The sequence below is a fragment of the Misgurnus anguillicaudatus genome, chromosome 15 (genome assembly GCF_027580225.2).
Source record: "Misgurnus anguillicaudatus chromosome 15, ASM2758022v2, whole genome shotgun sequence".
Classification (NCBI taxonomy): domain Eukaryota; kingdom Metazoa; phylum Chordata; class Actinopteri; order Cypriniformes; family Cobitidae; genus Misgurnus; species Misgurnus anguillicaudatus.
The window spans coordinates 13,587,274-13,613,314 of NC_073351.2; the positions used below are offsets into that span (position 1 = coordinate 13,587,274).

The following is a 26,041-nucleotide window of genomic DNA, read 5'->3' on the forward strand; positions in this document are numbered from 1 at the left end:
GTAGTGTAGACACTAAGATAGCAACATGTCAGCCAGAGGCATTTGGGAATATTCCAGGTCAACAAGCCTGGCTTTGTAGCAAACACTTTCAGTTCCTTTTTTTATTAAATCAAGCATTTAATTACTTAATATAAGTAGTGTTTATAATTGTTTTTCAGCCTTACTGAATTGGCAATTAATAAATTCTTCAATACTAATAATATGAATGTAATATTTTTAAGATAAAATAAAGTGTAAAGTGTGGAGATTATAATTTAGAATAGGAATGATGTAATAATAAAATGGTGAGCTGAATATGTTACAGTTTTAACAAGCCCCTCTATCTACTAAAATATATATAATAATTGTTCATCTGGGAATATATGTACTGTATGTTCCTATCTTCTATGATTTACAATATAGTGCTACACTTTATAAATAGTTTAAACAGACATCTTACACAATTCCTTTAGTGCATGAGGTGGGCAAATTTTTCTTACTCTATGGACCACATCAAGTTTTGATCAAGTTTAGTCTGTATTTAGCATAGTAAGATTGTGAGCAATTTTACAGTTGTCACCATAAGGAAGAGTAACCATGGTTTTATTATTGTAGTAGTAACCATGTTTTTAGCAGATTAATTCCCGTTTTATTATTACCAGTTTTACTATAAATAAAATCCCATGGTGAGACCATAGTAAATTTGTGGTTACAACAAATACAAATATGCTAAATGTAGTTAAAACATGCTTAAGGGCAAATCATGTGATGTTCATTGGTAGATATTGCATATCACCATGATAAGCAATTTTTTGGTCTTTAAAAATAGCAATACTTTTGTTTTGCAAATAACACACCGGCTTCTGTCTGTGCTGTCCATTTTGTTTTAAACATGCATCATTTAGTGTTCATTTTTCTATTTTGTCTGTTATTTTAGTTAAGTTTTCAGCACTATAGTGACATCTTTTGGTTGATGGTATAGCACCAAATAAGTCATTCTGTACCAAAATATTATTACAAACTGCTTTGCGGGCCACATTTGGCCAGAGTGCTCTAGTTTGGCCACCTCTGCTTTAGCGCATATATTAAGACAAAAATGTGAATCCTTATTTACGTTGATTCAAACGCTTAAAGGGGACATACTATGAAAATCTGACTTTTTCCATGTTTTAGTGCTATAATTGGGTCCCCAGTGCTTTTATCCACCTAGCAAATGTGAATAAGATCAACCCAGTAACTTAGTTTTGGTAAACCATTCTCTGCAAGAAATAGAAAAAATAGGTCATTGAAATTTGTCTCAACTGGTGATGTCAGAAGGGGTAATACAGCCCCTTAATCTGCACTATCCAACCACGACACTGCCATTTGGTACAGAGTAGAGCAGTGTTCTTCAACCCTGGTCTTGGAGGACCCCCTTCCAGAAAGTTTTAGATGTCTCCTTATTTAAAACACCTGAACCAACTCATCAGCCTCCTTCCAGAATGGCTGTTTCTCAATTCCAAGAACGCAAAGAACGGACTTGCGTCCTCGTGGAGATCGGTCTTGCCAGGCGACCTTGGAAGAACGAACTCGGAAGTTTTGCCGCAATGACTTCTGGGGCGTAAAGCGATTTCAGCAAGTCTGCACTCGATGCATCCTCGATATCAAGAACACATCCGGGTATTTTCATGCGTCCTCTGTCCTTGCGTTCTTGAGAATTGGAATGAACTTTGGCCGTTAATGATGACGTAGAGCGAGGACACGATGACTCAAGATCGCTGAAGAACTCTTATTGAGAAACAGCCTACGTCTCCCTAACAAGCTGATAAGTTAAAACAGGTGTGTTGATTAAGGAGACATCTAAAACATTCTGGAAGGGGGTCCTCCAAGACCAGGGTTGAAGAACACTGGAGTAGAGGTCTTCACGGGTCCACTTAGATCTGAAAACCCTAGGACTCGTGTCTAATTATCTTGGGTCGGGTTTTTCTTTAAAAAAAATTATTTATGCATGTCGGGTTCTGGTATAAAATAATTCGGGTAATTTCGGGTAAGGTACATTTATTTGGACCCAAGAAGACCTCTAGTACAGAGATGAGCTCATTTGCATGTGTAATGACACACCCAAAATGGCACATTTTTGCACACACCTACAAAGTGGAATTTTAACATGCCATAATAAATTATCTATATGATATTTTGAGCTAAAACTTCACATATGTACTCTGGGGACACCAAAGATTTATTTGACATCTTAAAAAAGTCTTGTGAAATGGCCCCTTTAACAAAATCTTATGAGGTCTCTGTTCTGGTCAGTTCTTTTTTTCCTTTATTACTGCAATAGATTTCCTGGGATACGGATATTATGAAAAAAAGTATGCATTATTTATACATTTTGTAGGGAATATATTTGTAAATATCAGTACTTGCCTCTTCGCAGTCACTGGCACAAAGATGTCGAGTTGACACCATTCGCAGGTTCCACTTTTTAACATTTGAACACTTGTGCCTGTCATCCATTATATCGTCATATTCCTAGTACACAGAAACCATTTAAATGCTAAATTACCGCCGTAGAATAAACACGATTGTAGATTAATGGGAGACAAGCAAATATCATTAAATGTGGCCGGATAACGAACATCTGGGGAATGTTCATGCAAGAGTTATAATAATATGTGTATTTCCAAAATTGTTTCGAATTGTAAATAAAGCAGTCCACATTAAAATATTTCACTCTCTTTTTTTAAATGTTTAATTAAATTAGTGACTGTTTGTAATTCGGGATTTCATTGTATCTATTTTTCCTATCTGTAAACCGCGTCGTAAACCATTCAACGTGACAGCTGTTTGGCAAAGTTCAAATGTCATTGCCACGCTGATTCGTGAAAATACTAGCAATTTAGTATAAGCAACGATCGACACCAATAACAGAGTTAATGCTTCGGAAAAAATACCAAAAACAACACACCAAAATATTTTCCATTTGGCACACATTAACTCTTTATTTATTAAAACCCCGGGTGAACTGAAGCGCTGAAAGTGCTGCAGCTAAATCTCACGCGCTTTTCCAAGGTCGGTTGATGACGTATCTCAGAGCAGTCAACAGACAAACACAGTCGCTCCGGACTGAAGCTGCACCGGAGCCAATATTTCCCCTTATTATCTGCTGTTTTTGCGTTTTTATGTTCCATTCAACATCAGTCATTCGAGGCGAAAGGAAAAGTGTGTTTGTATGATGCTTACAAGGCCGTTTGTTTCGAGTTTTGAAGATGAAGACGGTCTCCGGAGTGTGACGCCTGTTTTTATTTGAGCCCAGCGCCGCGACACAGAAAGTGAAATAGACGGATTCATCGACCTGGCACTTTAAAGACACGACTGGATCTAAAAACAGTGTATTGCACTTTAAGCCATTGTCTTATAAGAGTTTGTTTTATTAAACGCAAATATCTTGGCGCATGAGAGCAGGCCAGCTTTGAAAGACCTTGATATCACACACCAACCTGATTTATAGACTGTTGTCTTTAATATGAATGCGATTTACTCTTGTTATTGATCGTGATAAGAAGTCAGAAACAGTTGTTGAGATGCAGAACAGGCCTTCAAGACACGATGTTTACTGATAGGGTGGTCTGTGATCGTATCAACGTGATGTCCACGTGAGATATTTTCTTTTAATGTGGCTGACAATGATACATTTTGACTTTAACTCTTATATTGTACGTTCCTACAACCTGATCAGAGCACAGGATTGAGCATATGCACTTAAAAAGGTATTTAAAACATAAGTGATGGTTATTGAATGGCTAGGCTCATAGAATGTACTAAAACACTACAGCAATTGTATCAATGAAGTTGTGAATGCACAACTAAGTAAAGTGTATTGACTTGTTTTTTAGGAAATATATGCTGGTACCCCTTTCAAAGTTGTGATTTTTGCTGTCATGTGAAGGTTTACAGGTAATGCACTTGTTAGGGAGAACTAGACCTGTTTCTGCTGGAGCTTGATAGGTTTAAACTATGTTTTAGGTGACTTTTGTCGTCTTTAACGCGTGAAAGGCAGTGCCGTGTTCAGACTCTGGACATGAGAAAATGAATTGCGAGGATCAAGCTGTAGATTTGTGCAATGCCATGACAAAACCCAACGTCGATGACAACACTACATCACACCCCGCCGACGAAATCATTCCCTGTGATGGTCACGTGCTGACGGATGGAGACCAGGGGGTGCGGGGTGCTGCCATAGAGGCTGCTGACTCGGCTGTCTTAGCGAGATTAAAAGACGTTCATTCCAAGGATGAGGTTATTGACCTTTCCGCGGACATCAAAACATTGCACAGTAAAAACAATGGATCCATTGCATCGGCAGCAATTACAGTTGACCCTGTTAACGGTTCCAGTGGTGAACTGCAAAAAGGTACAAGCATTGAGGAGTTTGAGGAATCACCAGTGACCGAAATCTCGATCGGAGATGGAGGAGGTGATGATGGTGAGACGGATATGGGTGTGGATTTAAGTCTGGGTGAAAATGGAGTTTTGGAGTTGGAGCCAGCAGCCCAGACACATCTAAGCGATGGAAGTGCCTCTATTTGCGATAACGCCCTCATTTCAGACACTGTCATCGAACTGCATTCACAGGCACCTTCAGAGGAAAGTACTGATGATGTACCTTTGATAAGTCCATGCGTGGAGGCCATCTCCACCGCTTCCACGCCGGTGGACCAAGCGGGGGTCAGGCACGGCTCCAAAAGGGTGACCTTTCCGTCTGATGAGGACATCGTCTCGGGTGCGGTTGAGCCGAAGGACCCTTGGAGACATGGTAAGTGGACATTTACGGTTTCTCAGTGTTGTAGTGTGTGAATGCTTTTTGGTTGCATTGTCAGCACCTTTGAACTTCTTCCCAAACGCACAGCTCACCTCCTGCGGCATGCATTGTTGCTCCACTCAAAGGTTTAAATAATTTTACTTTGTGATCAGACCATTTTGAACTAAAGCCACGACTTTGAACATGGCTTCTGTTACCTGTTACGCTTCAGGAAAAGAGTGAGCGAGCACAAACAGCAGTGGTTTCCTGAAAGGCTCTCGTGATCCAAACGACATTCGATCCCAGAGTCCTTGACAGCTACATAACAACTGTAGCCATTAAACCCATCAGAGGTCCAGCAAACATACATATCAGTTGCTTTACAGCAACTCGTATAAAGCAAGGTAACCTAGAACCTCGTGTCATTGTGCTTTTGATCACAGAGTGTCACGTCACACTCGCAAACACGCACGTTTCTGAGCCAGCAAAAATATAACAGTACGTTCTTTGCTTTTGTCTAGGGCAAAGGTTTTGAGGTGTGTCTCCATGCCCTGCAGGGAATCTCTTTTGTGTTGTGCACTGGTCAAGGTGTAGTGTGCATTGCTTATGTCTGAGTAAGCACAATCTGTTAAACAACAAAGCCGTCAAGACAATAAACAACGTTGTGTTTGACAGCTGGTGTTTGTGTCCTTTGTGATATTTGCGTTACCTTTATGCTTTCACCAAAGTGGCTTACGGTGCATTATCATCAAGGTACATTATCAGATTGTGTGTTTACTAGGAATTCAACACATGGACAGAAACATCTATGATGCTTAGCAGGGCTCCAGACTGCCACCAAAATTTGAGAGTGTGCACTGAATTTTACATCCAGTCGCACATGTGCGACCAGTATTTGACCTTTTTTGTGATGTGACACTGAATTTGAAACAGCACATTGTACTTTCTGCATCTGTCATTAAAGTATTTATTAGTAATACAGTGGAAATTAGTAGAAATGTGAATATTTGGTAAGCATGTTGATTTTTGGTGTGTGCCCCTAAATTTTCTGGTTGCGCCCCTAAAAATTTTCAGTTGGGGGCCACTGTGCTCCTAGTGAAAAAAGTTAGTCTGGAGCCCTGCTTAGAAAATTAAAAATATGATGTTTTTTTTATTGATATTGTGAAGGCTTATGGTCTACAGTCACACATCCTTCTTATTTGAGTTTCAAATGTTTGTATACTAGATTAAAATGAGTAATGTAGATGAAAGTTATAACGTTTCCTATTTTGGGATCAGCTATCTACGTTTTGTTCATTAGGTTATTCTCTCTTCTTGAGAAAAAGAGCTTGGAATTAATGCAGTTTATCAGTCCTGTCTTACTGGTTGTTTGTGGTAATAACCTAATGTTTAAAGAGCTAATGAGCCAGCACAAAGATTGCTGTTTAATTTCCAGATAATTTTGTCCCTGGAGAATTACAGCTGTCCTGCATCACCACCGGACTTTTAAAAGGGCTGCCCTTGCAATAAATATACTGCTTGGGGTGAATTGCAATGCAGTAACTGAGTAACTAGCTAGTTGATTCACTCATGTGATGTGAGTATGCAGGGTAGTCCCTTATTTGATTTTTCTATAGATTGTCGCACTAGTTGTAGTCTTTTTAATCCAGTTGCTCGTGCCTTTTTCCCCAGAAAGCCTTTATTTTCTGTCTTTGTACCAAGGCTAAATCATCATGCATCTGCAAACCTTTTTAGAGCCTAGTTGAAGTGTTTTTTTTTTTATTTAAGAGGCTTTGAAGGATCTTATTTCAACATCACACATTGTTCTGTTGTTATTTAGGAATGAGGAAGTAGTTTAAATCACCTGCCTGCACTGTATGGTTTATAATTTCCTTATATTCCAAAGCTGAACTTCCCACTTTTGTAGCTTGGTTTCCTACACCATTTCCTCCCACCCTGAGCTTTTGTATCAGGGAAACACTTGTATGTGTTTATCCACTGCACTTCTACTCATGTGATTTCATGGGCGACCCACCGGCCATGTTTAGAAACCTAGCAACTTAGTTCTGAGTTTCTTGTTTTGTTGTATTTGCAGTAATGACTCATTATTGATATGTTAATATTTAAAGATCCAACAACATACATTACTTGTCTATTATTATTATTTTTTTGCACCTTCTGAAAAAAATATGAGCCTATAAGTTTTGTAGCCTATAAGTATTGAAGATAGCAGTCGTCTTTTCTCTAAACTTCAGGAGTTACAGGAAGTAAGGGTCTTCACTGAGGACCCAGGACCCGTACCTGTTTTAAATGATTCAGTCGGGTCCACTCCTAGTTTAATTACTTCTGGTCCTGGGTCTGATTAACACTCTGTATAAAAACCAAATCGATCAGGGAACACCTGGCCATGATCAGAGTCATTGTCAAACCCATTGCACTGAACGAGCAATCATTATTATAGTTCAAACTGTCCTTATGTAAGATGACTAAAGATAAAAAAGTCACCCGTCACAGTAAACTGTAACTGACTGTCGTTACACTCTGAACGCCCGTAATCATTGATCATCATTATTGACTGGCTGAGGCGCTACACGCTAAACACTGTTGCGGGTTTTCTAATGAAAGATTGAAATCTTCTTAATATAAGCGTCTTTACTGAAAGTACGCCGCAGGTCTAAAGCTAAGGTGACGACGAGAAAAGTGCCCTTCGTGTGCTTCTTGGATATAATTACAACAAGCGCCGGTGTATCAACGACTCAGAAAGCTAGGTGAATAACTAGAAAAATAACACTTGATGATAATGAATCTTTTATTTTGTCATGGACGCACAGACTTTCATCTGACTGTGCGGAGTGCCCGTTATGAGGCGGAGTTTACTGTGTCTATTAGTCATTATATTTCATTAGGAGATTAAATTGATGATTTTTATCAAAACACCAACTACATTGACTCATTTTACAATCCCACTAGCATGTTATTTAGACAAAATAAAATCTTTTAATTCGCGTGAGGAAGCTGCCATTTTTACGCACACTTTTATGTCATTGGCTAAATGCCATTGCTGTAATGGCTTATTGCACTATTACTGTTAATGATTATTTGATTGATTGATCGTTAAATGATCATCGATTATGGGAAATTGCATAATTTGACATCCCTATTTTCAGCAATGCCAGGAGGTTTCTTCTACCTTATGGGTTGTTTTGGACAATGTTGCATGTGTTACGTCAGCTGGTAGAGCAGAGACGTTAAGATGGCGGTGGCGCCGGCGGCCTCTAATTATGAGGCCAAACGAAAACGTAATTTAACATCTTGGAAGCAGACATTTACTTAAAAACACGATGAAAGAAACAATGCAATGTTTTTGCTCAGTTTGCCGTCAGTTTCCAGGTAAAGCAGACAAGTCGGGGGCCTTTTCCATTGGAAAAAGCTACTACGTAAACAAAACGAAGCTCATGAGAAAAGCCGACAGCACATAGCGTGCATGATGTCTGAAACGGTTGCCGATAATAACACTTGATCTGGTCCACTAAATTTAATGGCGAGACTTATGAATGAAGAGATCATTTTAACTTAAGCGTGTCAAAAGACATTATTCACACAGCATATTAATAACATTGTTTTATGAATAATGGTTCATTATCTTCCTTACCACAGGATTTCTTTGATATGAGTTCTCCATTTCTGTGCAGTTGATCCTGATATACCTGAAACTATTGACCCTGATAAGAGTATTGTGAAATTTCAAATTGTCTTAACAAATGATGAATAAGATGTATACAATTATTTTTGACTTTTGAATTATTATTTTAAATATGTGACACAGAAATCTTTTTTTGGTGGAGCCAGTGATAATTATGGCAGGGCGCATGTGAAAACCTGAACCACTGGCCCGACCGGGCAAGTGTAAAAAATTATTTGCGTTGAGCCCTGCATGCTAAATATGAAATAATGAATTTATAAGGCTATAATCTCTTATCTCTGAAATCTCAGTTCAGGTACCCCTAAACATTAAGGCGTGTCCCCATGTCAAACAAATCATTTATGCTTATGTAAAAAACAGCAGATTTATATTCATTGAACCCTTTCGCAGAAAAGGTGCCCACACGTTAATGCATTTATAGTAAACCACCTGACGTAAATCCAAGTAAAGCACCTGAATCAGAAAATATTATTGAAATAAATCAGACATCATCCGCTGTGATCAGTTGCCCTTGATTTGGATGACTGTAGATGTTGCCTGAGGCTTCTGTCGGGTGGATTTCACTCGTGATTCGTGTCTGGCAGTGTATTTGATCATTAACCACGATTCCTTTCAAAAGCAGAAAACGTGCTATGTGATGCAAACCTACTTATTGTACACGTGCCAGCCACTGCATCCACAGAGATGCATTTATGAAACTTGAGTAAAGCATTACACCAAAAAATAAAAGAAAATAAACTATATCATTTTATTGTCATTCAAAATATGGTGTGACAAATAATTGTTTTATTCAGCTGGTATACAGAGTGGTAAATCTCAAACCATATAAAAGTCAGTAACCGGTTAACAGGTTGGCTCAAGTCTGTGTATGTAATCTGGGTTCATGATGGCTTTCAACAGTGCTAATGGTTCATTCAGGTCATCTTTGAGGTAATTTAGCTCTACAGAAAGGGCATGGATGCAGTGTGGGTGTGTTTTTGTTCCCCCATGACTGTGACACTGCTGTGTGAATGACTTTGAGGTCAGCTGGCATAAAGTGGTGTGAAGATCTATTTTGAAAGGCATCGCTTAGATGTTACTGGCCATCGGGGTCCCCGGAGTTTAGCAAAGTTCTCCTCTTGTGTTTGCCTTTGACCCCCCCCCCCAAAGACCTCAGACACAAACTTCTGTAGGGGCTCCGACATATGTTTAAAATGTTATACCCAACTGCCATAATATAAAAAATGCATTGAACAAAATTGTTTGGGGCTTTTGTTGATAATAGGAATAATAGGTTTAAAATGGCTAATAGATGGTCTGATGTTGTTGAGCAGTGTTATCAGACAGGTTGGTTTGCTCTGTTCAAACAAAGAGACCAGCCCTGATTGTGTCTCAACCCTGTGTCAACCCAAGCACACGACCTTCCATGCTGTAAATTCAGTGGTGTCACTGCTGCCCTTACAGCAAAAGCTATGATTTAACACAGACATGAGAAATAAATAACTTTCTCTTTACAGTTCATTGATTTATTTATTTTTTGCTTTGCAAATGAGATTTTGATTCAAGACCACCTACACATTTGGGTAGTGGTATTTAGGTTCGAGACACTAAGAAAAAATGTAGTTGGGCTTATCTGCTGCTGTTGCATTTATGGTAGGCAGACAGCCAGGGTTGCCAAACAGTGAAAAACACATAAAGCATACTGGTTGCATGTTAGTTAGTCTCTGCTTGGGAATCGATATTGGTCTGGTTGTTATTAAGGTCACTAAGTCCTACATTATTATAATAATCGTTAGATTAAATCAATTAAAAATGTTAGTTGCAGCCGTACATTGGAGCTTTATCACATTTCCACAGGTTTCCCACAGGTCCTTGAAGTCCTTGAAAGTTTATGAATCTGGGGTGGGGGGATTCAAGGCCCTGGGAAGTTTTTGAAAATATACATGCATAGTAGGGGTGGCACGGTTCATGAAAAAAATCCGAACCGTTCGGTTCGGGGCGCGTATGCGTCGCACGGTTCAACGGTCCATGGCATGCTCAATGTAGCCACATGCCCTGTATGTGACCTCAGATAGCGTGTTTCCCTTTCGCGCGAAAGAAGAGGTGACTGGTTATGTTACGTGTAGAAATGGCAAGTGGGAGAGAAAAGGAAGTCTGCCTGGAGTTGGAGGATGCGCCAGCGTCGTATAAGTCTGGTGTGTGGAAACATTTTTTTATGTTACATATGATGACAGCGGAAATAAAACGATAGATAGAACTGCAGTCTATGGGTTGAATGTGTTCGAACAGCCACAGGAGACCGCCTTCTCTCCGACCATTTATCTAATCTGAGGTACTGAACACTGTTTTACGTCTTTTCGTATTCAGCGCTATTTTTAGCCTTTCATTAATAAAACAAAAGCGGCTGATATCCGCGTAGTTTCATTTTGCTACCGTGTGAAAGTTGCGCAATCTTATTTCATAAATTGCCCCTCAAAGTAATCAGGACATTAGTAGACAAAAGTGGACAAAAGAGACTGATTTAAATATTGCAGGTGTAAACGTTATGTTTCTCTCTCGTCCACATATACTCTCTGCAGTATTTAAGCAGCCTCTCAGTGATAAATCTAAGAGCTACACTGAAGTTGGCATTTTGATAAATGCAAGTTATCTTTGTGTGCTAAAAAGGCACATAAGTTCATGTAGATGGCAATACACATTCTCTTTTTTGCCAAATAAATGAAAAGCATGTTGAAATCATCAATGTCTGCCCTCTGCTGTATCAAAATCTCACCTGGCTTTCCTCAGGGGTGGTCCCAATAATGTGCTTAAAGTCAAATTCAGTTTGTGCATGATTACATACATGATATAACTTTTTTAATACTGTATCCTAAATTATGGATAATTAATACATTAATAAGATAATACATTTCTGGAGTGTTAAAAATTAAAAGAAAAAAATAACAACAAGAACCGTACTGAACCGAGAACCGTGACCATAAAACCGTGATACGAACCGAACCGAGGGTTTTGTGAACCGTGCCACCCCTAAGATAGAGGTCATTGAAAGTGCTTGAATCTATTTTATGCAAGAAGTTTTCTGGAAAAAATCCATATTATTCCCTGTGTAGTGTAGGATAAAAATTCTAGACTTTTAAGCACATGTGCTAAACTGTTCACTTTAAATGCTTATATCTTCTGTATGCGAATGTTGATTCATACCAAAATGCTTTTTTGCATAGTTGTGTTTGACACATGAAAACGTCTCGGGTTATGTATGTAACTGTTGTTCCCCGAGAAGGGAACGAGACGCTGCGTCTCCATTGTCATACTTCCTGCGTCCCTGTAACGGCGTCTCTGGCAATATTTCAGATAGCGATATACTTCCTTGCTCCCAGGAAGTATATCGCTAGATCACCTCGCTTTAGATCACCCTGTCTTTGTCGTTAAGCCTCACTATTAGTTAAATTTGATATACACATTCAGACGCACTTACCCCTGGACGCGTCCCCAAAGTGCCACAGCAGTGATGCAGCGCGAGTTCCCTCAAAAGGGAACTGTAACATTGTATGTTAAAAGGTTACACAATTTAACCTTGCACTCACTTGAAATATGTCCCCACATTTAACCCTTGAATTTGAGGGTATTGGAACTGGAAAGTCCTTGAAAGGTCCTTGAATTTGAAGTTAAATAAGGTGTGGGAAACTCCCTGCATAAATGCTCAAAAATGTGCTTACGAATAAGACATTGCATATTGAAGCTGCTTCGTGTGGTGCATTTTGTCTCATGCTTTCAGCTTAAAGGAAGTGATCTTGCTGTCTAGGCTTGTTTGATGCAGCCGAGGGACTCGGCACAGTCTTGCCTAAGAGTGCAAATATCTGTCTGTACCCCGAGGGGCTTGATTTTGTCTGCCGACAGCACCTCGCTTTAATTGCCAACATTAAGCTTTTGTTTACATGTCATCCTTATCGCATGCAGTGCATAGTTTAGAGGAGCTGTCATTATCTTTACTCTGAGAAAGACCACTTGCTGTACTGTTTAAACTTTGAGCATTCGTAGTCTGTTTAAACTGAGACCAAATCGCAGTGCTGCCTGCAGAATTCGCTTGCATAATGTAATTCATTTGCTGGTTGTTTTGTTCTGATTAGATCTGGCCTTTGGCTTTGTTGCCTCACCTAAGCTTAAACAAACACATATTTATGTAGGGGAGATAATCCTTATATTGCAGAAGCAAGTAGATTCATTTCTTAGAATTTTAAAGCTGTATTTTACATCTAAAGGGGATGGTACAGCCAGGTAAGGTATGGCAGCAAATAATTTTTTGTTGATTTTCTGTGATGTAGCACTAACCAAAACAGCTTTTTAGTTTCAAGCCCAGGGAATCAGGTTGGAAGTCATTTTTATTGTAAATATCTATACAATATATAAAATATGATCTTTTAACCCCTTAAACTTAAAGGACAAGTTCGGTATTTTACACTTAAAGCCCTGTTTTCAGATGGTTTATGATGAAATAAAACGGTTTTGACTGAAATTTGGACACATGCTGCTGGCCCGAGAATTTCGGTTTCTGTGGTATCACACCCCCACCCTCACAATGGGTCCATAAGTGCACTGGAACAATCTGTCCCAAAATGCACCAAACTCTCGTCCACAAAGACGTGAAACCCAGCGAGTGGCCAGGGGTGTTCACTAATATGCTCACACAAAAATCACTGCAAAAGATGCTTGCCAACAGGTGTTTTAGCATTCGTTGTAAACTTGTGGACCTATTTTTCCAAACACCTCACACCCGTACATTCTTCCGCTGAGAGCTTGAATAATAGACACTCCAGCCCAGTTGGTGGTGATAATCCACCTTTGCCAATTGCAGTAATACAAACAACTCCGTTTCCGGCTGCGGAGTAATACCGTATCTCACAGCAGATCTAATACAAGTCAATGGAGTTGGACAAAAACTGACCACTCGGTGAGTTCCACGTCTTTGGAAATGAAAGTTCAATGCATTTAGGAAGGGTTGTTACGAAACGTTTTCTCTTAATTGACGAGATACTCAATTAAGTAAAAATTTGATCTTGTATAAAAGTATACAATTGTAAAATTGCTGTTTTCAACCATGTCATTCAAAAACATCCATCCTGTCAAGCCCTGGATGTATTAGTTTGTATTATACTTTTAGAAAGTATGCAAGTTGTATTTAAGTAAAATCCCTGAGACCTCTTATATTACCTGTTTAACCATTTGGGAGGGTGTGAACATGTCTTTATTTTGTTGAACAATGTTACCTGGGCTTTCAGGTTTTCAGTGATTAACACACCTACTCAATAAGACAATGGGGCTGTATTATATTCAAAATGCCTTTTATAATTTGCAAGCTCTCTTTTTCACTTGCATCTAATTAGAATCAGAAAGAGCTTCATAACATATAAGTACGTTAACGCACACACAAGGAATTTGTCTTTGTGACAGGAGCTTACAGTCCAGAAGAACAAAAATGAAGTGCAGACATAAATAGGAATGACACAGTAAAATTAAAAGAAAACAATATAAAGACATTTTAAATAAGGTAATGTTATAAAGTGATATATACCGTAAAACTTCAAATAATAGCCGAGTCCCAAATAGACGCCTGTCTCTTTTAGACGCCTGGTGTGGTGACAAGTTTGGGTAAATAAACGCCTGTCTCAAATAAAGGCCTGGTCTGTTTTTTAGTTTCGGGTTGTATTTAATCTTCTAAAACCCGGCAGATAGTCTGTTTAAGACAGTTCTATGGTGCAGATTGAACACGCTAAAGTTTTTTTTGCTTACCGGTAGATGTCACGTGACAGACGCAGTCGTTCCTTTACTCATCACTATGACAACACAACAAGCTTCGTCGCCAGGATTGAGGTGATGATGACAGTAGCGAAGTGGCAATCGGGAGAGTCAGGACTTTTCCCGGTGGGCCGGTAGTGTTTTGGGGCCGCTGATAATAGCCGGGCTTTCAGTCTTTTGTCATGCATGCACTCCCGCCACACATTGTATTTCTCATGCGGAAACACTATTTATCATATTTAATATGCTGCAGCGCCTAAAATGTATCTGGCCGCACTTCTCTCTCTCTCTCTATCAAGCCCGTCTTCCCTAGAGTTCTAGTCGAGCGAGCCAATACAAAAAAAGAAAGAGGCTACACAATAGCCAATCAGAAAATAGCACTGTTGTATCTGGGTAAGATTTCACGCAACAACCAATAAAAAAAACATATCATTGTTTGCTTTATTTATACTGCAAATAAATTAAGACCGTTGTTATTACACAAACTAATTTGTTAAACACATTCAAATTAAAAATAAAACGTAATATGTGGTAACCTCCTGCTGTCATGCTGGAACAATTAAATTAAAAGCCTGTCTCTTATAGACGCCTGTCTCTTTTAGACGCCTGGTGTGATGATAGGTTTGGGAAAATAAAAGCCCGGGCTATTATTTGAAGTTTTACGGTAAATAGAGTAATTGATTTTACAGTTTACAGTTGTATTATCTAGGTGTTGATTTGTCTTTTATGATGTTTCAAAAGTTAACATTTCTGTAACAATTCATGTATATTTAAGTTAAATGTTGTATTCAGCTTATTTGTATATGGTTTGCATAGTAGAGGGATGACCTGTAAACAATGAGCAGTCTACTGCATGCAAACATTTGTGGTGAACTAAAAATATAAAAGTAAATTTTAAAGAAACTATAAACTTCCTTTTGTATTTGTTGTGCTTTTTTCAACAGTAGAACACAGATCTAATATGCATGAGGTAACACTCCCTTCAAAGAGTTCACAGGACCGGCATGTTAGTTATATCAGATGTACTCACACAAGTATCACACAAGACAGCTCTTGATACCAGGTCTATATAAGGCCACTGCCTTTATCTTTTTACACCAATACATATCATATATAATTTATTTAAATAATAATTTTTAGATTCCAACACCTTTTGGGTTTTAACTGCCGTTTTGTTTTATTTTATTTAGCTTTTTCTCACAGATTTAGCACTGCAGCAGTATTTATTAATCTAAATCTAATGAGTGTTACAGCAGAAGACTTTAATTTAGAAATCTGAGCTGGTCAGCAGTAGACATTTTAGTAAATGTTCTCTTGTGCTCCTCTCGGAAAGCTGCCAGTTACAGGAATGCGGACTACTGGCTTCTCCTAAGACTGATCGACTGTTCTTCATTGACTATCTCCACTCTCACAAAGCCATAGTTTGGATTAGTAAAACTCATAAAAAGAGTTACTGTAAGGCTTTAAATGGGCCTTGGCATGAAAATTTGACTTTTTTCATGTTTAACTGCTATGGCTGGGTCCCCAGTGCTTCTATCAATCTAGAAACTGTGAAAAAAATCATCCCAGTAACTTAGTGTTGTTAAACCATTCTCTTTAAGCACATGAAAAAATAGGTTGTTGAAATTTTGCTCTCCTTATGATGTCAAAATAATTCACAGCACAATTAAGTTTCAGTTGCAACAAACCACAATCATTGTGATCAGTGTTTTCACTTCATCCGCTCATTTGCATTTTAAAGGACACACCCAAAACAGCACATTTTTGCACACCTACAATGTGGCAATTTTAACATGCTATAATAAATTATTTATATGGTATTTTGAGCTAAAACTTCACACATGTGCTCTGAGGACACCAAAGATTTATTGGACATCTTAAAAATGTCTTGTGCCATGGCCCCTTTAAGACCAAAGTATGGTCCACTTTTTAAAGTTTTCATCTTCAGAAGAGTGTGTGTACTGTACGCACATCGGCAGATTTTTGAAACCCTGCGTACATTGTTGATTAGGTCGTGCATGCGCGTACATGAGAATGTAGTATGTAGCTCAGGAGATGCGTTTTGTCGCAATGCCCATGTGTCCAACATCTGTGTACAAGTGCGATTCAAAAGAAAATATACTTTTGGCTGTATATTATTCTGTGTACACATGTTCGCCTACACATAAAAATCATACTGTACTGTGTGTTATGATCCATATTTTTCTGCAATATGGACCTTTTGTTATGTATTCAGTTCAGTCTCACCACTGTGCTGGCCCAGTGTAATGTAAGGATTTTTTGAAAGCTTTCAGGTGTCAGAGCCCCTATCAGAGTCGCAGACATAGAAATATGGCTTATGAAGCTTACCAGGGTGATTCTCACGAAAACTTGGTTTTAAACATGTCAAGCATGAAAATGTAAAAATTGCTTAAATTTACTTTTTTTCCCACTAGACATTGAAAAACAAAGTCTGGAGGAAATGGGAACATTAATTTAAAAACTTTTACTTATCATTTAACACTTTTTGTAACATAATTTAAAAAATTAGTCCTAAAAAATCTCATTACCGCAACAGTCAGAAAACATCAACACTGACATATTTTCAAAAATACACGACAAACCTGAAAGAACATAATTTGGGGATTCTGCACATGCATTTAAAATCAAAGTATTATGCTTCTATTAATTAAATTAACATTTAATAAGCATCTGTTGCGGTAATGATAATCAAAATGTCGTGTAAGCATTCTGACAAGACAATATTTCAAATTAACTGTAAAAAAATGATCTTACCTGGTAGCCATCTTGAAGTAACTTGTCCATGTGCTTGGTCACTCAAAATCAAACTTTATTAAAATTCTGTATGTGTGCTTAAACTGTTCTCAAAAAGTGTTGCGGAGGATGAGAACATCAGGCACGGACACATCATTTTCCTAATTTTTCTTCATTATTATTATACATGAATATTCAGTAAATATTTTTTCTGTCATCTAAAGTAGTCTAGCAAAACATCCATTTTTTTGTGTTAATTTGATTAAATTACAACATAAGGCATGTTCAAACACAGCCGGACACATTGCGGTAATGAGAATTTCAGCAGAAAATGAGATAAAATGTACAATTATAAATTCTTATGTTGAAATCACACATTGTGCAAGGTAGAACACAGTATTGTGTTAATTCTGATGCTTTTTAATGTTACTATATTACACATTTTAAAGCTAAAATCATTAGTGCCGTGGTGTTTCAATGGTTTCGTGAGAATCACCCACCAAATAGTGTGATCAATAAGTTGTAATTTTAAAATTGTTGTTTGAGAAAACTTTATGGACACATACATTCAATACCTAATAAACTATAATGTTTTTGACTAAAGTATGGATTTTAATTAAGGCTTTTATGTGTATGTGAGTATTTGGAAAAATAACTAGGGAATGATGATGTTGTCCTGTTTTGGGAAGTCTCTCACTCTCAGTGGGAACTTTGTAAAGCTTTTCCAAGGACATGCTGTACATATGGTACATTCTGTGCCCTGTTCAGTCCCCGTGTCCATAAAACATACACAGATGTGGAAATGTTGTTATCATCTTTTAAATCTTTTTGAATGTTTCATGACTTGACACTTTTCATAATAGGCAAACCTTGTTATTGCATATTTATTTGTTATTAAAGTAAGATGTTGTCTAGAGTAGACCTAAACTCCATGGTAAATGACAAGCCATCATAGCTAACTTACTAGTAAGAGACAAACAGCCTCAGGGACAACATTTGCAGGCATGCCCTTACATATATTATGAATGTATGCTAGATATATTTTGATCCCAAAATTGCATGAATTAGGCAGTTTTAATTTGTGTCTATCATTCCACCAGACAATGTAGTTATAGTTGATACATTTTTGGTTTATAATAACATTTTGAGAGTTTGCCGGGTTCAAAAGGTCCCATAAGGTCCCGTTCTTCAAACTCAGATGTATGTATGATTGACTCATGTTGAGTGTGTTTTATCTGTGCTGCCCAGCTGCCTGGGTTAACGGTGCCAGGCCTGGGCTTTCCTTACAGATCTGATATGGGGCCTGTGAATCATGGGCTCTGTAGATGCAGTATTAGACGCCTGGAGTATATGCTCTGTATTAAGCACTGTATTATAGATAAAAAAAATTGTCAGTCAATAAGACTGATTTTCAAAACTAGTAGCTAAAGTGTCCGATTGTAATATGCACAAGTTCTGTCTCATAAACTAATGGAATATAAATTTACACTGTCATCATCACAATACTATGTGTGATACATAGGTCCTATCTCACAGACACAGAAATCATATTCATATAATCATATTCACTAAGGAGCAGTCTCTATCTAGATAGATTCCTAGTGTTCTTTTTGTCTTGAGCAGATGTAATTTTATCCTAAAACTTTATGCCTTTTTGCTGTTACATACACGTTTTTTCTGCCAGATGATTTTTTTATGAGTGACTACATGGCAGTTTGCATTTTTTGTATTGTATTCCAATGTGGACAGTATGCTGTTGGTTTTGTTTTGTTTAAATGTCAGTTCCTGCAGATGCAGTCTTATGCTGCGTTTACACCAGCCGCGGTAGAGGCAGCAAAAACGCACTTTTCGCGCATAGTTGGATGCTAGAACATTTGAGTTTATTCGCTTCATCGGCGCGTGAAATTCTAGTCATTGGAGACATTCACACGGAAATTCGTGTCATGGGAGGGGCTTCTGCGACTTGTAGTGTCTTTTTTATAAAAGACCTTATAAAAAAGCGATTTATTATTTATTTATTTTTAGTTTGTTTGCCCTCGTAATAGGGATGCACCAATCCGATATTCTCTTGAACCGCATAAATGCGAGCTCAAAACGTGCAGAGGCATTTTCGGATACCTAAACAGTCCTTCCAGAAAAACGCAGAGTTTTTTTGGGATTGTTGTGGGCAAAAATCATTGATCTTGCGGCACGTTTTCTTATATTTATGCGATGAAATTGCGGGAACTTGCAAAAACTGTTTGCAGCTTTTGCAGCTTTTCAATGATGTTCACGTCACATAATCACGTCACTTCATAACGTTCCCATGACAACAGTGGACATTGCTGCGCTTGTGTGAAGTAAATGCACCATTTTCAACTTTCTGCTAAGATATATGGGATCTTTGCTACAAAAATGCAGGGGATTCTGAAATCATGCAAGCCCCACATATTTTGCCCATGGAAATCCACAATTTATGCTGCAAAAGTGCAGCGTATTTGGAAAAAATGCGGTCCCCGCATGAATATGCGGACTTTGGCTGATTATGCATTGAATCATGCGATCGCATAATCGCGTTTTTCTGCCTCCATACTTCAGATTTTAACTTTTCAGCGGAGGATAGAGATCAAAATTTGTATCCTCTGGTTCTGACACATTTTCAAATTTCATAGGGCAGGTGAGATCTGCTTTAATTTTTCCCCATATGTAAGCAAATGTTCACGGTATGATAATCATGCTTGTTAATAACGCATCATACCAGTATAGACGGTTTCATCGGACTCACATGCGTTGCCGCGGTTCTGAACTTTACTTCTGCTTTCTGTTTGTTTAATGGTCTTACTAGTGGCTAAAATGAACTCTGGAACAAATACCTCATCAAAAATAACCTGTTTCCTAAAGACGGGGGGAGATGGCGATCATGAATCACCACTTGTGTGATGGAGGGTTTAACAGCCGGTTTGTAGTTAACATTGTATACATTATATACTACACATTTTACACAGAAACGTTAGCTCGGTGTCGTTAGCTAGGGATGCACCGAAATGAAAATTCTTGGCCGAAACCAAAAACCGGAAAAAGGAAACCAAGGCCGAATAACCGAAACACCGAAATAAATTATTATGCCAATTATTAGTAGAATTGCATTTATGGCTATCACTGTGTACTAACTTTACTAGGGGTGTGTGACTAATTAAAAAAACTCACAGTTCGGATCACATTACAGTTTTTAAGGCACAGATCAGATTATTTTTTTTGGATCAGCAAAAAGGTGGGAAAAATCTAATAAACAATAAAGAAATTGCAAACATTTATAAAAAAAAGAACAAAGTTGTACATTAATAAGGTCTGAAATTAGCATTTTAACACAACTGAATGCTATTTTCACATATTATCTGTTCTGTTGTCAGACATATAGTGGCGTTTTCCCAGACAGGGATTAGACTAGTCCTAGACTAAAATAAATATAAGAGCTGTCCAAACTGAAAACATCTTGCACTTGACATATCTTTAAATACATCAGTGCCTTTAGTTTGTCCTCAAAATGCACACAAGTAATGTTTTTAGTAAGGCATGTTTGTTTAAACGAATTATATTTCCTAATTAAACTAAGGTCTGGTTCTGGCTTAAGCTAATCTCTGTCCAGGAAACCACCCCAAAGACTATTAAAATAGTGACTAAACATGACCCAATAACCTTGTGTTTAATCCAACCAGCTGTTACTTTAACTACTAAGTTACTAAAATCTTGATTTATAAACGAGACATTGTAGACAATTCGGCGCAAATTACAAAATTGCCATTACACAGAGTTACTACAGAAGACATGCGCGGGCATAGGAGAGAGAGAGCTCGAGCACAAGCACCAGTGTGTGTGGGAAAACACCGCTAACCTTTCATGATAAACTCGAATCAGTCGTCTTCTCTGTCAGTAACATCTGATGTTTACGTGAAAATGCAAGTACACAGAGGAATCCGCATGGAAAACACATCCAACTTTTAATTCTTTCACTCAGTGTGATGTATGAGAGGCGTTGTCTAGGGGCTTCACGCACAGAGAGAGAGAGAGAGCCTGCACAAGAGAGGCACCACCGAGCGCTAACAACAGTAAATGAAGCCGTTTTAAATGAAAATAAAAATGTAAATGTTGCGACCATTGTTGATTTTGTGGCGCACACAAACAAATAAATGTATGGATAACACTGCCAGGAGCAGAAGCCGCCATTACGCGAGATTAATGTAAACAGCGTGACGCGTCGCGTAGTCGACGTAATCAATGACGTCGACGCGTCGTCGCAGCACTATTGAGCACGAAGGGGAGGGGTGGGGGACGACTGATCACAGTGAGTGAAACCCAAGCGCTAGCGCACAGATGGGAGGGGCGCGGTTGACATTCATTTTCAGTTTACATTTTCGGCTAAATTTTTTTATTTCGGCCCGAAACCGATAATGCCATTTTCGGCCGAAATTTTCGGCGACCGAAATTTCGGTGCATCCCTAGCCTAAGCTATAAAATATGAACTAGGCCTGCACGATTAATCGTTTTTTTTAAACCGAAATCACGATTTGAATGGACGCGATTTTCGAATCACAACAGCTGTGATTATTTCGATTCAGAACTATCAAATATAACAGTCATCTAGTACAGTTTTTGACAGTTCGCTTTATGCGCATTTTACGTTTGATGCAGTTTAAACCAATAGAGTGCATTAACACTGAGGTGCTGACTGAACGTCAGATAACGCCATTTGGAAAACATGAGTGCGAGCAGCAGTGTACAGCCATATGATTTCCGCGATGCGGAAAACACGGACAGAATCGCGAAATGCATACAAATGGAATTAACTGCACAGCGCGGAATGTTATGGAAGTTGGCAGATTTTGGATTCTGTCATTTTTAAAACCCATTATAACTCATTAACCGGCAAATGAGAGGACATAAATTCGCAAAAACATTTCCCTTTTGTGTAATGTTGGACTTAAAGAAAGGTACGTCCATTTCTCGTCATGCATCGCAAACAATGACAAGCGTCTTATCAGAGCATAAGCAGGTTTCATTAAAGCCCGGAACACAGCAGACGAAAGAGGTACAGTAAACTTTCTTGCACGCGCACATCTGCACTGCTTTAAAAGTATATTTACAGGCACGAGGGTTCATGAAGCGCGCACACAGCGAGTAGTCAGCACACGCGTGATCACTAAACTAAGTTTTCTTTCTTGTCTAAGTGAACTAAGTGAAGCTGGATGTTTATCAGTATATTGAAGCAGAGCACTTTTAAAGCTGTCTTGGGTCTTAAAGTGACAGTAACCTGGTGCTTTCTGTGTTAGAAATGTTTATTACCCACAAAAATTTAAATCACTCCTTAACTGAACAAGCTTCTGCAGCTCCATATTTAAAATCATACAGTGAGGACTGTGCAGTGTTTTGTTTGTATTTTTGCTAATGTTAAATCATATATTCTAATAACTAATATTTACAATTTATTACAGATGCCTGAAAAGTAAAACAAGATGAGTATAGTCTTATGATTAAAAGAAAAAACTAAACATTTGCTTGTCAGAAGCATTGCTGTAGTGACAGCCAAAATACATTGGCCTATATGTTATTTTAAATAAAACCTTCAATAAATTGTTAAAATGTATTCTCTTAATGTTCTTTGATTTAAAAAAGTTTGTCTGCAGAAGAGCAAAGTCCTGCAGACACCTTGGTACAATGTTTAAGAGGTTTTAAATAAACAGTAGCACAGCATCTTTCTTTGGTGCTGTTAAAACCACCACAACAAACCTGGATTTAGCTCTTTTATTATATACTAGTAAATCGCACTATAAATCGCGAATCGCAATTTGGATCAGAAAAATCACAATTAGATTTTTTCTCCAAATCGTCCACCCTAATATGAACTAAGGTATTCTACTTGTTGTTTATTTTGCTTGTTATCAGAAATTAACTACTCTAATAGGACTTTGTTGTAATTGAGTCTTAGTGGAGTTTACCGGAAGTTACGTTTGTAAAGCCGTTTGTTTATGTTGTTACTGCTGAAACCATTTATATCGTTACAACCCTAGGGAAGACAATGGAGGACACAAGCACATTTTTCTTTCAATGTGATAAGGAGTACTTCCGTGAGTAACTTTAAATGTAATATTGTACCATATTTAAAAAATGTGTTTTTCCAAATGTGGTTACATGACTGACTCCCTCTGAATGTGCTATTTTGAGTCATTAGATACAAAACATTTGTACCCTGTTGACCTGTATTCAGAGCTGCTCATGTGATTGGATCACCTGAATTGACTCTCCTAAAGTGTGCGTGTGTGTATGCGTGCATGCGTGTGTGTGGGTCTTGATCTCCCTACCACACCAGTGCACAAGTCTGAATGGGTTGAAGTCATCTGACTGAGCTCAGCTCAAGACCAGTTGGTTCTCTGAGTCTGTGTGTTCATCTGTTATACAAAGGCTTTACTGAGAGTGCCAGAGGATTGCAAACACTTCTCTCAGGGCACTGATCTACCAACTGACTCCATGAGAACAGATCACTTTCTCTTGTCTGTTTTCCTTCATCATTCAAACTCTTGCCAAAACACTACAAATAGACACACACTGAATCTTCAGTCTGGATGAAGAATTATCATTCCCAAGCTTTCACGACTGTCTAATAAAATAAAGACGATGATATATTAATTTAGATTTACACTGTAATCTTCTGCATGACTTTTGACCTTGTGTCGTTTTGTCCCTACAGCCCAGAATGTGACTGTGGAGGAGATTCTGAATGCCTACAGACAAGCATGCCAGAAACTGAACTGCAAACCTGTCCCCAAAGTGCTCAAACAGATACAGGTAACAAAATAAACAGATTCATTCAGAGAGCATGTTGTATGAGTTTAGCTATAGTAGTTCAGTCCATTCTTTAAGTTGTTTTTCCATTGAATGCGGCTCAGCTTGCTTTACTTCATCTCTGTTTGCTTTTCCACTGCAGTTTAGTACCTGCATTATACACGTAGGGCTGGGCGATATATATCGGGGGATTGTCATGCGCATCTCGTCAGTAAAGCTGGTTCCTTGATTAGTAGTAAATCGCCATCACCTGCTTTTAGATAGAGCTGCATTTACTACACAGAGCCGTAGTTCGCTGACAGTCGGGGAAATTTTGCATTAATTATCGAGGAGGTATCACCTGCGATAATTAATGCGATATGGCCCAGCTTGTCAGTGAAGTACAGCTCTGTATATATATCGCCCAGCCCTATATACACTTATATGTTTGGGATTACACTTATATGTGTGGGTGGGATTATACACTTACCATTAGTGTTGTGCTGCCTCTACTGCTGTGACATCATCGTAAATGTGATACAAACACTGAACATAACATGCATAACATGTATTATGTAAAAACATTTTTCTGATGCATTTTTGATTGTTTAAATGGTGGTGCATTAGTATGTAGTATAGTATTTAGTTTATACGATAAAGTTCATCCAAATGTTTGCTTTCTTCTGTGTGATGTTGGGGTTATGGGGATTGGGGTATCATTATTTATAAATAATTATACGTTTTTGTACGTTTGACTAAAATATCTGACTCTCGTGAAATTAGACTTGCGAGGTGTCATGAAACATTGCGATAATAAAAATAAATGCTATCAAAAAAAAAATATAAGCACACAGTTATAAACATCTCTTTGTGTACTATTTTGCACATGATTTCAAATGACATCATAAAAAACAATTTTGTTGGTTTTTCCACATTTAAGGGGAAATTTTTCGTTACCGCAACGTGTCCATGACTGGATTTGGGTTCTTTGACATGGAAATATTTATAATTAAAAAATCTAAAAAATAAAAAGCTTCAGTGCATGTTATACTATAAACATTTAAACATGTAAAGAAACATGTGGTATTTGGTGATTGTTAAATGTAGTGACAATAATAAGGAATATAAATGTGTCCAAGGCCAATTTTCTCATCCTCCGCAACAATTTTCAATCATTGTTTAAACCCTCAAGGAACTTACATTTTTAAAAAAATGGTTGGAAGGGACATAATTGACTGTGACACTCAAAATGGCTACCAAGTAACCAGTTCTTATTTTTTCTCTCCGGATAAAAGTTTACGACATTTTGTTTATCGTAGTACCCAGACAACTTTTTAGTTCTCATTACCAAAACATAAGTTTGTAAATGCATATGTTTAATGTAATGTTATGTTGCGGTAATGATAATTTTTTGATAATGATAATCTAAAAAAATGTAAATAATTATATAGGAAATATTTTTTAAATCCTCTAAAAATAACGATTATAGTAAGTTCATATATATGTTCAAAAAAATTGGCTTCAAGGGATTTTTAAAAATTCTGATGCTGGACACCTTCTTAATCTGGATTCACCCTAATGTATAATTATTGAACATTTTTGCTGACATGCAATGCATTATAGGTTGTTAATAGGTTGTTTTTTTGAGTCCATCTATACATCACTCACGTGATCTGCATAAACAAAGTGTTGCTTGATAGTGTGCACTTGTAATCTCTACTGTATCCTTGTTTGGCCTCTTACATTCACGTGTGCTGGATTACATTCGAACTGTGATCACAAAGCAGTCCCAGTCTACTGTCAGTCAAACTTTTTAACCTCAACAACCTCTATCTAAACCAGTCACATGCCTGAAACACAATACCATATTGAAGTTGAAAACAATTTGTTGGTCTTGTGTTAACATTGCAGTAGACATAAATAAGCGTGTGTGTCTGTGATGGTATAGACACGCACACCATGTTGACAGATCATGGGTTCCCAGACTGTTATTTACATATAGCATTAGTGGGAGCTTAGCTCACCATGAATGTTTCCTGTCCGTTAATAGTTAACTAAGGCTTCCTATTACAGTTACAGCATATTTAAAAGCCCTGTTTAACTTGGGAGGGTCAGAGAGGGCATAGATGCAATTAATGAAGACTAAATCAGTCTTTTCCAGTTTATTTGTGGCAGCGCATTCGCCAGGGAGATGTGTGAATAATGGGTAACTAATTGCTGTCAGGTTTGTAATTTCTAAAAATGGCGTGGCTTAGCGCTCACGACTGACACTTTGTGAT

At 37.9% G+C, this 26,041-nt stretch overlaps 1 protein-coding gene across 3 annotated transcripts in view; it reads left to right on the plus strand.

The window, feature by feature from the left end:
* Positions 1-3,023: 3,023 nt before the first annotated feature.
* ppp1r37 (protein phosphatase 1, regulatory subunit 37) overlaps positions 3,024-26,041 on the plus strand; it is a 56,755-nt gene continuing 33,737 nt past the window's right edge. For 2 of the 3 annotated variants that reach the window (XM_073853434.1, XM_073853433.1), the window contains exons 1-2: positions 3,024-4,774; positions 23,689-23,786. In XM_073853434.1, the coding sequence (XP_073709535.1) occupies positions 4,048-4,774; positions 23,689-23,786 (825 nt within the window). In that variant the 5' untranslated portion in view covers positions 3,024-4,047. The remainder of the gene's footprint in view (positions 4,775-23,688; positions 23,787-26,041) is intronic. The other variant, XM_073853435.1, reaches the window with a different exon arrangement.